We start from the raw sequence: 13013 nt of genomic DNA on the forward strand, positions 1-13013 counted from the left end.
CACCAATGTTCTTATACACTTTAGTTCTGATTACATTTCTACAACCTACTAAAAATAGGTAAATAGACTGTCTTGGATTTCTCTATGGATGGTTGCCTCTGATTCAATGGAAAGCAATTCTATATTTTTTTGGGAAGGGTAAACATCTTCGATTTCCCTGTAGGCATTTTGTCTCTGAAATAGGCATAATTTACTCTCTCCAGTTTCTGGATGAGGGTATAGCTCTCATTTATTGACTCCTTGGCTGTGTATGAGACATGGTCTCTAATTTGTGTATGGATAATTTGAATTTGTAATACTCTCTCAGATTTCATGATGGTTGACTATTTGTCTGGTTTTATGGTGGATTGCTGTCTCTAATTACTAAATGAGTGAATATTTCTAAATATTGATGGTTAACTTTCCAATTACTTAATGTGTGACTGTAAATCTTATCTCATTGAAAATGTGGGTTTTGGGGGTTAAGTGCAAGTAAGAGCGGGTGAATTGTTTTATAATACCAGACAACATAGTAAGGTTTCCCTCTTCTTTCTTACAGCGCCTATAATAAAATATGGGTGGAAGCCCAGGAGGCCCTAGGGCAACTGCTCCAGCAGGAAGCCTCAGACAAACCCACAAAGCCTCAAAAGGACCGAGTGGTGATATTCCAGATGCTGGCCACCTTCTACATCAAGTATGTTCAGATCTTTCGCAGCCTGGAGACTGCCTATGACCAAATGGCACACCCACAGAAGCGACGAGTGATCCGCCTAGTGCTGGACGGCGTGATGGGGCGCATCCTTGAGTTGAAGAATGAGATGGTGGAGCTGGAGATGTCTGAGTTCCATTACTTTGATGACATCTTGCAGGATTTCAAGATGAGCCCAGTGAGTAACCTTCCAATCTACTGGATAATAAATCTCAGAAGAAGGGCAAGGAGTCTGGGTAATACCTCTAGTGCCTGAGTGCCCTGGCATAGCACTGAAGATTCCTGATGAGTAATATCCTAGATGCTTGAGTTTTGTGAACATTCTGGTATGTTACTGTACTCATAAGAAAGCACATAGGCGAAAATGATTTTTTTAGCCCAATGAGAGGCCCTGCATGGTACAGTGGATCATCTAGTTGTGACTGTGTAATACTAACAGGCCCAGGCCCTGAGCCCAATGAGAGTAATAACAGTCAGAGCAATATCCAATTTTATTGATCCTAGTGGCCTCCTTGATATGTTATTGTTAATGTGAGGTTAGACGTAGATTACAGTGCCTTGATCACTCAAGTTAATGTTGTCAACAATGACAGTCCTATGGTTAATGGTCAAAGTGGTTGGTAGAAAATACCTTTCACTGATCTTATAACTTACTATGTCTAATTTAATATGTGGCCTTTAGGTGCTGACAACAAGACCCACAATATAGATGGCGGATCCAGGTACATTGCATGCAATTTCATGATTTTCTTACTACCAATAGAAGTGGAAGAAAGTTAACCCCAAATTCGAGAGTAGCAGGGTTATTAGTCAGGAATTGAATTCTTAATTCCAGATCATGCAGCTCTTCCCATAGACCAGGGTTCTCCAAAGTTGGTCCTGGAGGGCCGGGTCCATACTAGATTTTTAAGATAACTACATTTATCTAAATAGGGATATGCTAAAAATCTGCATGGATCTGGTCCTCCAGGGCAGAATTTGGAGAACCCTGCCATTGACCATACCTTCAAACCACAAACCATATTAGCCTCCAGAACACATTTCTTTAATACGGAACCTCCTCCACTAAGCCACACATCCTATGTCACATTAACATTTCTGGAGTACACTTACGGTAGACTATATCCATATCTTCTCCACAGAAAACAATTTTTTCTACTTTACACATTTTCAAATATATCTCACATTATACTTCCCACTAAAGCACATAGACCTACGTATAGATCACACCTCTACATGGCTGTACATGTTTGCATGATATTGTCAATTTCCTGGCCCACATCCCACTTTCTGGACCTTTTCTGCGTTAAATGGCGCCCCAACTAAACTAGTCAGAGTGCTTAATTTGTGCAAGTGGTTTTCAGTGGGAGTTGGCACCAGAAGCTCATTTTAGGGACTTGTACTTATTTTTAATCATCAGATTTGAACTGAGAGCAAGGTAGAAACGGGAGAAAGAATTAGCACAGTAAAAATAGGAAAACAGAAACAAAGGGAGAAAGAAGGAACTGTAGAAGTGAGATAAAGAGAAAAGAAGTAGAGGTGGAAGAAAGGGGCATGAGGTGGAATTAAGAATGGGTGAATGGGTGAATTTGGTAATCTGTAACTCCATTGTTTAGCAGGGCCAGTGGCATGCTTCAAAGAAAAACCTTGGCCGTGCACTCTTTGTACAAATTAAGGGATGATTAGGCCACACCTCTTCCATTAGACCACACAACCTGCAATGGACCACACCTTATCCACTAGGTTCCACCTTTGTCTTGCAGATTACATGCGGTCCATGAGTCCATACATTTGACTAGATCACACTACACCAATTAGACTTTCCTCTTGACTAGGCCACAATGTCTTCTCTGGATGCTGTTTACTTATCTAGACCACACTTCTTACTAGACTATAGCTCCTCTGTGAAAATAGCATCTCTCAATAAGATCACACCTGACACAGAATCACACATTTTGAAATTGAGCCCACTTCTTCAGTCAGATCACATTATCCCGTCTACTGACAGCTCCTTTTCTAGTAGACCTACAACTTTCTTCACTGGAACACAGTCTACAGGGTTACTACTGCACTGCATATCCTACTACACTTGAATGCACTGACCAACCCTGCTAGATGTCACAACTTCAACTAGACCACAGCTTCTCTAGACAGCACATTGCCTACTACAGCATATATCCTGCATAACCCTGATCCGCTAACCCACACTACTTACTCTAGAAAGCACCCCCTCAAAATGCTTCTGCCAAACTTTCCGTGTTAGCTTGCTCTAGAGAGATCTTTTGAATCACTCCCCCTGCTCTCTTCCCTTACTCGTTCAACAGACCACACATCTTTCCCTAGATCATGCATCATCCAATATACCACCTATCCTTCCCCAAAGAGTCCCTTCTCAGTAGATCATAACTCTCTCTAGACAACATGTAGTCTACTAGCCCTAACTTCTCCTACTGAATCATACCTGTGAGCACTGAACTTCACCACTTCCTGTGCTATACTTGCAAGATTACTCATGAAAGCATTATTTAGCATTTATCTGTCATACTTTTCTCCCTCCCCACCCTCTTCTAGCAAAACCTGGAGATTCCCATCCCCAAGTACTTTGTGAAGGAGAAGATGAAAGTACTGAAGGATCGAGAGAAAATACTTGCCCAGATATTAGCCGATGCCGGGATGCAAGTCATGGAGACGGTGAGTGTGCATAGACACAAGCGTGCTTTTATCAATCAAATGATCTGTTGAGCTACAAAGGCAAGCCTTGTGATGAATTTCAAATTATTGTTTTAAGGCACAATAATTCAGCATTGTTAGGGATGTCATTAAACCAGCTATAGCCATCGTGGCATAAGAGTTACACTGCATGGCTTAAAACATAGAATAAATAGTTGTATGCAACAGCAATACAAACGAAAACGACCAGCTACTTGCAACCGAGAAAAGTCTGCTAAGACCCATGAACATGATACAATGGGGTATGTTTCAGAGCATACATATGGCAGCCATTTTGGGACTAATGGGCAAGTAAATATTTGTACTTTAAATATATAATGGACAACACATGACAGCTAGGACAAATCCCAAACTTTGCTGGACAGATGCGGCAACCCTGGGGTGGTGAAGTGGTGGAATGGTCAGAGCTCAGGACTTACGAGCTGGGAAACCAGGTTCTAGTCAGTTCACCATCACTTGATCTCCCCGTGCCTCCAAACATTAATGTGTCCGTCTGTAATGCGACTGGGGCTCATGTAAAGCTCTCCAATACCTTTGGGTCGAGTTCCCGCTATATGAAATTGCAAAATAAAATCTGGTCTCCCTCCTACATTACTGTCTTAGATGTTTCTTCCACAAACGTTTATCACCTTGGTTACGGGAGTGCAATAAATCCTAGCCTAAAAAAAATATAGAATCTTAAGAACTACGTTGAATTATGCACCCCTTCAGGCCATCCCCTTGATAAGAAGTTTAGCTGGAGTTGGCAAAACATTAATTTTCTATTGTCTTTTCTCTGCGTGACAGTCTCTGGACATGGGCTGTGCTTTTTGGCATGGATCCTCCGTGTTAATCTTCGTGCTGCCAGATAAGATATGCCCTGGTTCCTCTCTCACTGCCACCAGAGTTCTCCCTATGTCTGTGTCTCCATCCTTATCTTTCCTGGCTTTCGTGCTGCCGTTTTCTGGTATCTTCCTATATTTCACTGCTCTCGACCTTGGCTTGTACATACACATGGGACAACAAGGGCATCCGTTCATCGGGCCGATGGGAGCTTTCCTTCGAGCTCTCCAAGATTATTGAACATGAACGTAAGACACTCAACCTGAGTGCTGGAATAGTGTCGGATGCAAAAACCACCCAGAGAAATACTAGTTGCACACGGTAACTGACCTTTTTTTGCACCCAGTTATAATTTTTGCACAATATAAATCAGAATAATGTGCAAAATCAGTCTTTGCAACTGTGTTTGTTCGGTGTTTGCACCACAATTTTTTCCAGGTAGGACTGGGGACGTTTCATGATTCTGTTTTCTGTCCTGCACTGGCACAGAAATGTCTGTGTATTTCTTCGTCCCATGTTTAGAGCACACATAAATCCAAAACAATATCCAAGTTAGTGTATGTCCTGGAGGCAGCAGAACTTGGAGTATCTGGCAAGAAGGGAAATTCTGGATTGTGACAGTAAAAAGTCAGCACAACTAGTCAAAATTCATGACACAGGGTCATTCTTACCGAACCATCTGAGGATGTTGCACAATTATAAAATTGCTGACAAATGCAATTGCCAAAATGGGTTTTATTATGTGTAGTTTACATTATACACTGGACTACTGGACAAAATCCACACATATCTGGACGTATTTCAAGATGAAAAAACTAGCAAACATATACACTCCATGTAGAACTTGACAGCCGAGGTAAGGGTCAGTTTTCACAATTCTACCCAGTACCATGATTGATAGTGCCGGAAGCAGCTCTGTGTTGCAGAATGTAGACTTCCAGTTCACAGCAGTGGCACTACTAAAGAGTATGAAACAGAGAGAGATGAGGTGGTGAGAAAGGAGCAAAGAAGGAGATAAAGAGATGGAGGGACATACGATGGAAGAATTAGAGTGTACAGTGAGAGAAGAGGAAAGCAAGCGAGGGTCTGTCAGCTGAGAAAGAGAAATACCGGACGGATGGTGAAAAGAGAGAAGAGGATTACAGAAGAAGATGGTCAGAGAAAGGTGCAAAAACAGAAACAGGAAGATTCTGATGGTGACAGAGAGAAGATTGAAAAGAGAAAAAAGGTAGAGAGGTGAATATGGGGGCCATATGGGGGCATATGGGGGAACAGAGATAAAGCATTTGGGGAGTGAGAGAGGCCGACGATTGGTAAGGTAGGAGAGTGTACGAGGTTGAATAGGGGGTGAACAGAGAGATTGTGTGAGGGTTCACTGTGTAACTTGCATGTCAAAACTTTCAATCCCATTTCCAGTTCACCATTTCTTTGAAAACATGGTGCTCTTCTGCTCTTTCCCTTTCACGCAATGCAGCACAGCACCTTCACTTCCTGCGCAGTGTTGTGTGAAATGTTAGTAAATATGCTCCTCAATGACATGGCACAGGTGTCCAGACATAACTTTTGTTGTGGACCTTGTACAGTGCTCTGCTGTCATTGGCTATGGTCGTGCCACAGAAATAACATATACATATATATACACAGACCGGAAATCACTGCTTGTTAAGAGACCTCTATTGTTCAAAGGCTAAAGGACAAATCTATTCAAAGCTCCAGCATGGACCATTGCTTGGCAGGTTACAGTGTTGCATAACAAACTTTTGGGGTTGCTGCACACCAGTCATAATACATGTTATGTGAGGCATTTCTAAATATCCTCTTCATTCTCCATTAACTGGAAATGTTGAAATAAAAACTTTAAGGAAACAGAGATTACAATAAAATAAAATCCCTCTGTTCCAGGGGCTGTCTTCCTACCAGTCCATCCCCCAATCAGCTCCTGAAGTGCTTTTGCCTCAGAGCCTGGGGCACTGGACAGGCTGCAGGAATGAGCCTAGAGGAAGAGGTGTGGCGCCGCGGCCAGGGCGACTGACACTGGAATCTGGGGACCACGGTTCGATCCCCGGCTCCGGCGGCAGGTTAGCCCAGCACCATGTGACTCTGGGCAATAGCTCGCTTAATCTTCCCGACGGCCCCCCAGCGCCTAGAGACCCTTACGGGTGATTGTGCGCTTTACAAATGTGGACTTTACTTTACTTTAGAGGTGGGCGAGCCAACAAATTACCAGGGTGAGCCGAGCTGAATCAAGAGTCTGGTTTGGCTCTTGGAGCCTGTGAATGAGCCAAATCCTGAAAATGTTTAACATGTGAATCATATAACAGATATCATGTAAAATATGGTAAAGTCGCGTCATAATTCAATAAAGTGTATTTCTTTAACGGGGGGCGGAGCTTGCCGGCGGAGAAGATGGCCGCATAGTCCTGTGGCTCCAACCCGCAGCCACATTCTTTTTCAATAATCCTGCATCGTTGAGGCACATAAAGGCCCCTGCACGGACCCCAGCGCTAGCAAAGAGCCGGGCTCTTCAGCGATCCGACGTGCTGCCGGTTGAGGCCGTATTCCGGGAGCTTCCAGGGACCGCGGGGCGGCAGTGCTGAGGGCCCAAAGACCACGGCCTGGAATACCTGCACAGTCCGCACGGCATCACCGTGCGTGCGGCGTTGGCCCGGCGGCTGACGGGGATCTCGGCCCATTGAGCGCTGCAGCGCCTCGGAGGGATCGGACATCGGGGAAACTTGTTCCCGCACCGGCGGCAGGGTTGTTGTCATCGCCGCTGCCCCCCTACCCGCGGCTAGGAGAGCGGAGGACGCTCGGTGGAGGGGCGAGAGAGAAGCGCCGATTAGCACTGAGCACCGCGCGGCGCTGCAGGTACGAAGGGCGTAGGGGGGGTGTGAACCTCTGCTGGACACGCGGGCTGAGGGTCCCTGCATGACCTAGGGGGTCATCGGTGGTGCGGCCTGTGGGCATCGGACGCCCTTGGATCTCCCTGCTGGCACCGGTGGGGCACGACCTTGCAGGCTTTACTTGACCCCAGATGTCCTCACTGCCTGGACAACGCTACACCCCCCTGGCACCAGTTAAATAATTCGTGGAGCGGCTTGCCCCCCCTGATTATAACAGAGACTGAGGCTTGGTGGGGACCCCGAGGTAAGACTGGCGTGGCACCTGGCAATTCTGGACACTCCTGCTTCACTACTGGGGTGCCCCCTCTTTCCTCCATCCCATTGGGGCCCCCTGGGTGAGGAGGTGGTCTCCTGTCTTTGAGTGGACAGCGACACATCCAGCCGGATTGGCGAGGGGGCACGGTCACTTGCAATTAACTGCCCCTCATCGCGGGCCCTGCTTCGAGTACCTGCAGGGGAACAGAGCTGTTGAGGGGCAGTAAGCCTAGGCGAGAGATAAGCTGATGCTTGGCTGGCGTACTTGCCTATCCCGCGGGTTTCGGTCTGTCCTGGATTCGGCTAGGCGCCGGCAGCGCTGATACGGCTGGAGGGCGACTGGCTACAACGCGGGGTGGGCAAGGGCGACAAGACGCAGAGCAAGCTCACTTTCGGGCAGGGGCGCTCAAAGTCGCAGGAGCCAACGAGTGCCGAAAATACTGTGGATCAGGAAAACGCGGACACGGCTGGGAGTGCTGAGATCAAGACTACGCTCTTGGCAATGGAGAAGGGTCTCCAAAGCAGCATGGCGTCGCTTGGGTCCAAGCTGGACGCACTAACCTACAGAATGGACAGAATGGCGGAGCGCATTGATAAGCACACAGAACGCCTGGATATGGCCAAGAGAAGGATAACGGAAGCAGAAGAGGCACAGACGGAGCTGGACACAAGCAATAAAAGGTGCTAAAATAAATAAAAGACGCTGCAGGACAAGACGGAAGACTTGGAAGCCCGCTCCCGTCGATGCAACCTCCGAATAACGGGACTTACGGAGACGACGCAAACTGGAAACATTGAGCTTTTTGTTGAAAAACTGCTTTCGACGCTGCTTGGGGCCGACACTTTCTCTCCGATGTTTGTAGTGGAGCGAAAGTGGGCCCGAGACCGAAACCGGGAGCCCCTCCGCGCCCTATCATAGCCAAGCTGCTAAATTACAGAGACAGAGATGCTGCCCTGCGACGAGCAAGGGAAAGAAAGTCTCTGCAATATGAGGGCTCGGAGATCTCGCTGTATCCGGACTTCACCGCCAAAGTGCAGGAGGCTCGCAAGCACTTTGCACCATTCAAGCGCCAGCTACGAGAGCTTGGTCTGGGCTACGCCATGCTCTATCCTGTTAATCGGCAAGGACACTCGCATTTGTTCACTGACCCTAGAGTGCTGCAACAAGCCCTAAAGAACTGGTCGAAGGAGCACCGCAGTGGGGCAAATACACCGGCGGTGGAGGCAGACGGCGGCGAGCAACTAGAGGAGAGAGAGTGACAGCCCACGACTCGAAGACTGCTTGTTGGGGTAAGGTTGCGAGGCTGCGTACTGCAGCAAAGACTGTTGGCTATATGTATGTGGGTCTAAATGTAAGGGGGTGGAGCCCTTGAGAGGGGGCGTGTACAGTGTAAAGGTTATCCACTCTACATTGATTGTGCTGTGGCCGATCTGGCCGTAGATTTGGAATTGCCTGTAAACTGGCTTTTTGGGGCCTTCGCAGAACACTGGCCGGCGCTTGGAGGTGGAGTGATTCAGCATTCTTAGGAAGTAATGGGGTATAGCGACCGTGCAGTTTGCTTCCTCGGTCTGGGGGGCAACAGAGTCCAATTGGGGTGCCAAAACCACCTCATCGATGCTCCATATAGGCTGCTGCGGGTGGGGGCAGTAAGGCTCCCAGTGTAGTGCGCGTTCGCACGCCTGGTTAGCGCCTTGGCAACCTCTGCCCCCATGTGCATATCACCTGATTTGTCTCTACGGAGACTGTTATGTTTGGGTTGAGAGTAGGGGTAGGGGGGAGGGGTAGGGGTTCCTGCAAGGCCCAGTTGGGGAGGGCCTGCTGTGGGCGGGGGGGATTTGTTTGTTGTTTTGGGTTGTCCGGAGGGGAGAGGGGAGGGTCTTTCACACAGGGTACACACACAGGTCAAGCGAGGCTTACTCGATTACTGAGCAATTACATATTACATCATCTATGACAACATTGAGTACACCTAACTCGGGAGAGCGCGACTCTCCTGTTACGCTACGGGCACTCACGTGGAATGTGAGGGGGTTAAACGATTTCCGTAAGCTACGGAAAGTGATGAGCTACCTACAACGTCTCAAAGTGGATATCGCTCTCCTCCAGGAGACGCACCTTCCACTCTCAAGTAGGATACTGCACAGCAGGTGCCTGGAGGGCAACGCCGTTGCTTCTGGTTTCACGACTCACGCCAGAGGGGTCCTAACCTGGGTTAATCCTAAATCCAAACTTACTTTAACCTCCCTACAGGTGGATGCGGAAGGCCGTTTTGTGGTTGCACTGTGCAGAGGCCTAGGTATGGACTTTGTTGTAGTCAACGTATACGGTCCAAACTTTGATTCTCCAGATTTCTACCAGTCTGTAGCAGATATTATCAGCGCTCACAGTTGCGCACAAATTCTGTGGGGTGGAGACTTCAACCTAGTGCTAAATCCAGAGCTGGATAGGTCTGCTGGCCCACAACGTAAACCATCGGCAGCGGCCCAATTGCTGAGCATGCTGAGCACGCTGCTACTGAGCTTAGGCATGGAGGATGTATGGAGATACAGAAACCCGGCGCAGGGAGGGTATACCCACTACTCGGCCTATTATGATATCCACACCAGGATTGATTACTGGCTGGCCACCTCTTCCATGATGGGACAAGTCAGAGGCTGCGAAATATTGCCTCGCACATTATCGGATCACTCACCTCTCCTATTGGAGCTTGACACCTTAAAGAAGGCGATCCCCCCTTTCACGTGGCGTTTCCCACCCTTCTCGCTCCTTGATCCAGTGTTCAGGGGTGAACTAGCGGAGGCCATAGAGGTATTCTTCGATACCAATGTTGGGTCGGTAGACAGCTTTCAAACGGTGTGAGAAGGCTTTAAGGTCTATATCCGAGGCATGGCCCTGTCCAAACACTCTAGTGTGCTCAAGTCCATCCTGCAGCGACTATCTGCGTTAGAAAAGCAACTATCGCAACTGGAGGAGCGACAATTGAGGTGCCCGAGCACGCTGGTAGCAGAAGAAATCAAGTCACTGCTAACAGAGTATCACGAGGAGGCGGACAGGGAGATCCAACACATGGGTAAATACGCAACTGCACGTTCCTATGGCGAGGGGGAGAGGCCAGGCTCAGTTCTTGCCAGACTACTGAAGGGCGGGAGGGGGAAGTCACAGGTAACGGAGTTAAAAACGCTCGGAGGTCAGACCACCTCAGACGAATTGGAAATAGCTAACACCTTTAGGAATTATTACTCTAACCTCTACTCTTCGAAGAGCGGGGACCTCACTGACGAGACCCTGGAATATTTGGAACACATCGTCTTGCCGATGCTTTCTAACACTCACAGGGAATTCCTAATGCTCCCCATAAAGAAGGAGGAAATAATAGACGCCCTGGCGTCCATGCGAAACGGTAGTGCCCCGGGGCTGGATGGCCTCACGGTGGAATTCTATAAAGCTTTTCAGGAGCAACTCATCCCCCATTTATCCGCTTTATTTGATGACATATGCGTGGAGGGTAGCATGCCACAGTCCATGAGAGAAGCAGTACTGGTCACCATTTTAAAACTCAGAAAAGCCCATGATGAGTGTAGTTCATACAAACCGTTATCCTTGCTGAATGTAGACGCCAAACTTTACGCTAAGGTGCTCGCCACGCCTCCGGCGCTACTGGCCCCCAGCTTGGTGGCGCCGGAGCAGGCGGGCTTTATACCCAGCAGGAATTTTACATACAATATCCGCACAGTATTGGGCACGATGCAGCATGTCAGGCAGGACACGAAGGCCATCGCTGTGTTTCTTGACATGGAGAAGGCATTCGATTCGGTGGAGTGGCACTTCCTGAGACTGGTACTGCAGAGGTTGGGACTGGGCGACCCGTTCCTCCAAATGATAGGCGCGCTTTACAACAAGCCCTCAGCCAGGGTGCGAATCGGCAACCTTGTGACGGACCCCTTAACAATTGGTAGAGGTACACGTCAGGGTTGTCCTCTCTCCCCTCTGTTATATGCCCTGGTGGCGGAGCCACTGGCATGCGCTCTGAGAGAATACCACGGAAACGAGGGTATTCGCTTCCCCACATATAACATAGTCGTTTCGATGTATGCAGACGACACTCTATTGTATGTCCACGACCCCGAAAATAACCTTTCGCCGATGCTTAGGGAAGTGGTCCACTTTGGTGCCCTCTCGGGTTTGAAGGTAAACTGGACCAAGTTGTTGGCCTTCCCCCTGACCCCGGTCACTCAGAGGTTTGACATGGAATACCCGTTGCAATGGACGGAGGACTCTATCAGATATTTGGGGATATGCTTGCACACTGACCCAGAGATCCTCCTTAGGGAGAACTATGGCGTAGCGATGAGCAGATTGGAGGATGACGTGGCGGCCTGGAGCAAGCTTCCTCTATCACTGATGGGGCGCATCGCCTTAATGAACATGGTTGTCTTACCTAGGCTATTATTCCTCTTCGGTGCCATTCCGATGGTGCTCTCCAAGGCCTTTTTCCAACGATTGACACAGCTGATAGTTACACTTGCTTGGGCGGGTAGGCAGCCCAGAGTCAAATGGACGACCCTCACTCTGCCATACAGCATGGGGGTCTTGGTGCCCCTAATCTTGAACTCTACTATCGTGTGGCGCAGGCATCACATCTGCACACCTGGGTGCATGGCGATCAGCGCATTCCGCATGTCATTATGGAAAGACTATTTGCGGAGCCACTTGCCCTTCCGGTCACGGTGTTTCAGCCAATGGACCGTAGAACTGGGATACTGGATTCAATTACCTCCACCAATCACGCGTGGCACTCATTAATGCTTAGGAGGGGGAGTGTGTTGCTATACTCGCCGCTCATGCCAGTGGACTGTACAGTGTGGCTGCCCCCGATTGCTGAAAAGGGGGTAGTTCGGGCCTTAAAGCAACTTGGCATACACCTCGCAGGTGATTTTTTCAGGGATGGCACGGTTAAAACCTGGGAGCAAGTGGCTGGCCATAGGAGGGACCTTACCCTGTTGCTCCGATTCCAGTACCATAGAGTGCGCAGCGCCTTTATGGACTTGATGGGACCCGACTTGGCGGAACCGCTAGAAGTCCCAGAGCTCACCTATGTCTTAAAAACGGAATCCCCCTGTAAATTAGTAACCAATCTGTATAAGCATGCACTAGCACAAGAGGGGCACCAGCTGGTGAAGGCCAGAGTGGAATGGCAGAGAGACCTAGCGATTACCATAGACAACGCCATGTGGCAATACTGTTGTGTCAACACCAGAAAGATTTCTTTAAACGGAAAGCACAGACTAATACATTTTAAATTCTTTCAAAGGGTGTATTATACTCTGGAGCGACTACACAGATACGGGCTGCGCCCTACGGCGGCATGTGAGAGATGCCACGTGCCACTTGCTAACTTTCTTCATTTAGCCTGGAGTTGTCCAGGGGTGCGTGCATACTGGGACAAGATATTCTTGGAAATGGGCAAGATCCTTGAGACTGAGTTAGCCCCTGATACAGCATTGGCGCTTATTGGGCATTCCAGGAGACTCCCGGTTGCAATCCGGCAGCTGGCAGACATGGGCATGCTAATGGCGCGAAGAGTGGTAGCGCTATGCTGGATGCGAGGACCACT

General features: G+C 48.5%; 1 protein-coding gene across 1 annotated transcript in view; it reads left to right on the forward strand.

The window, feature by feature from the left end:
* DRC11 (dynein regulatory complex subunit 11) overlaps positions 1 to 13013 on the forward strand; it is a 951413-nt gene that overhangs the window by 111012 nt on the left and 827388 nt on the right. The window contains exons 2-3 of the mRNA XM_078681371.1: positions 539 to 866; positions 3260 to 3379. Coding sequence (XP_078537497.1) covers positions 539 to 866; positions 3260 to 3379 — 448 coding nt within the window. The remainder of the gene's footprint in view (positions 1 to 538; positions 867 to 3259; positions 3380 to 13013) is intronic.

Source organism: Lissotriton helveticus, chromosome 3_1 (genome assembly GCF_964261635.1).
Source record: "Lissotriton helveticus chromosome 3_1, aLisHel1.1, whole genome shotgun sequence".
NCBI classification, from domain to species: Eukaryota; Metazoa; Chordata; class Amphibia; order Caudata; family Salamandridae; genus Lissotriton; species Lissotriton helveticus.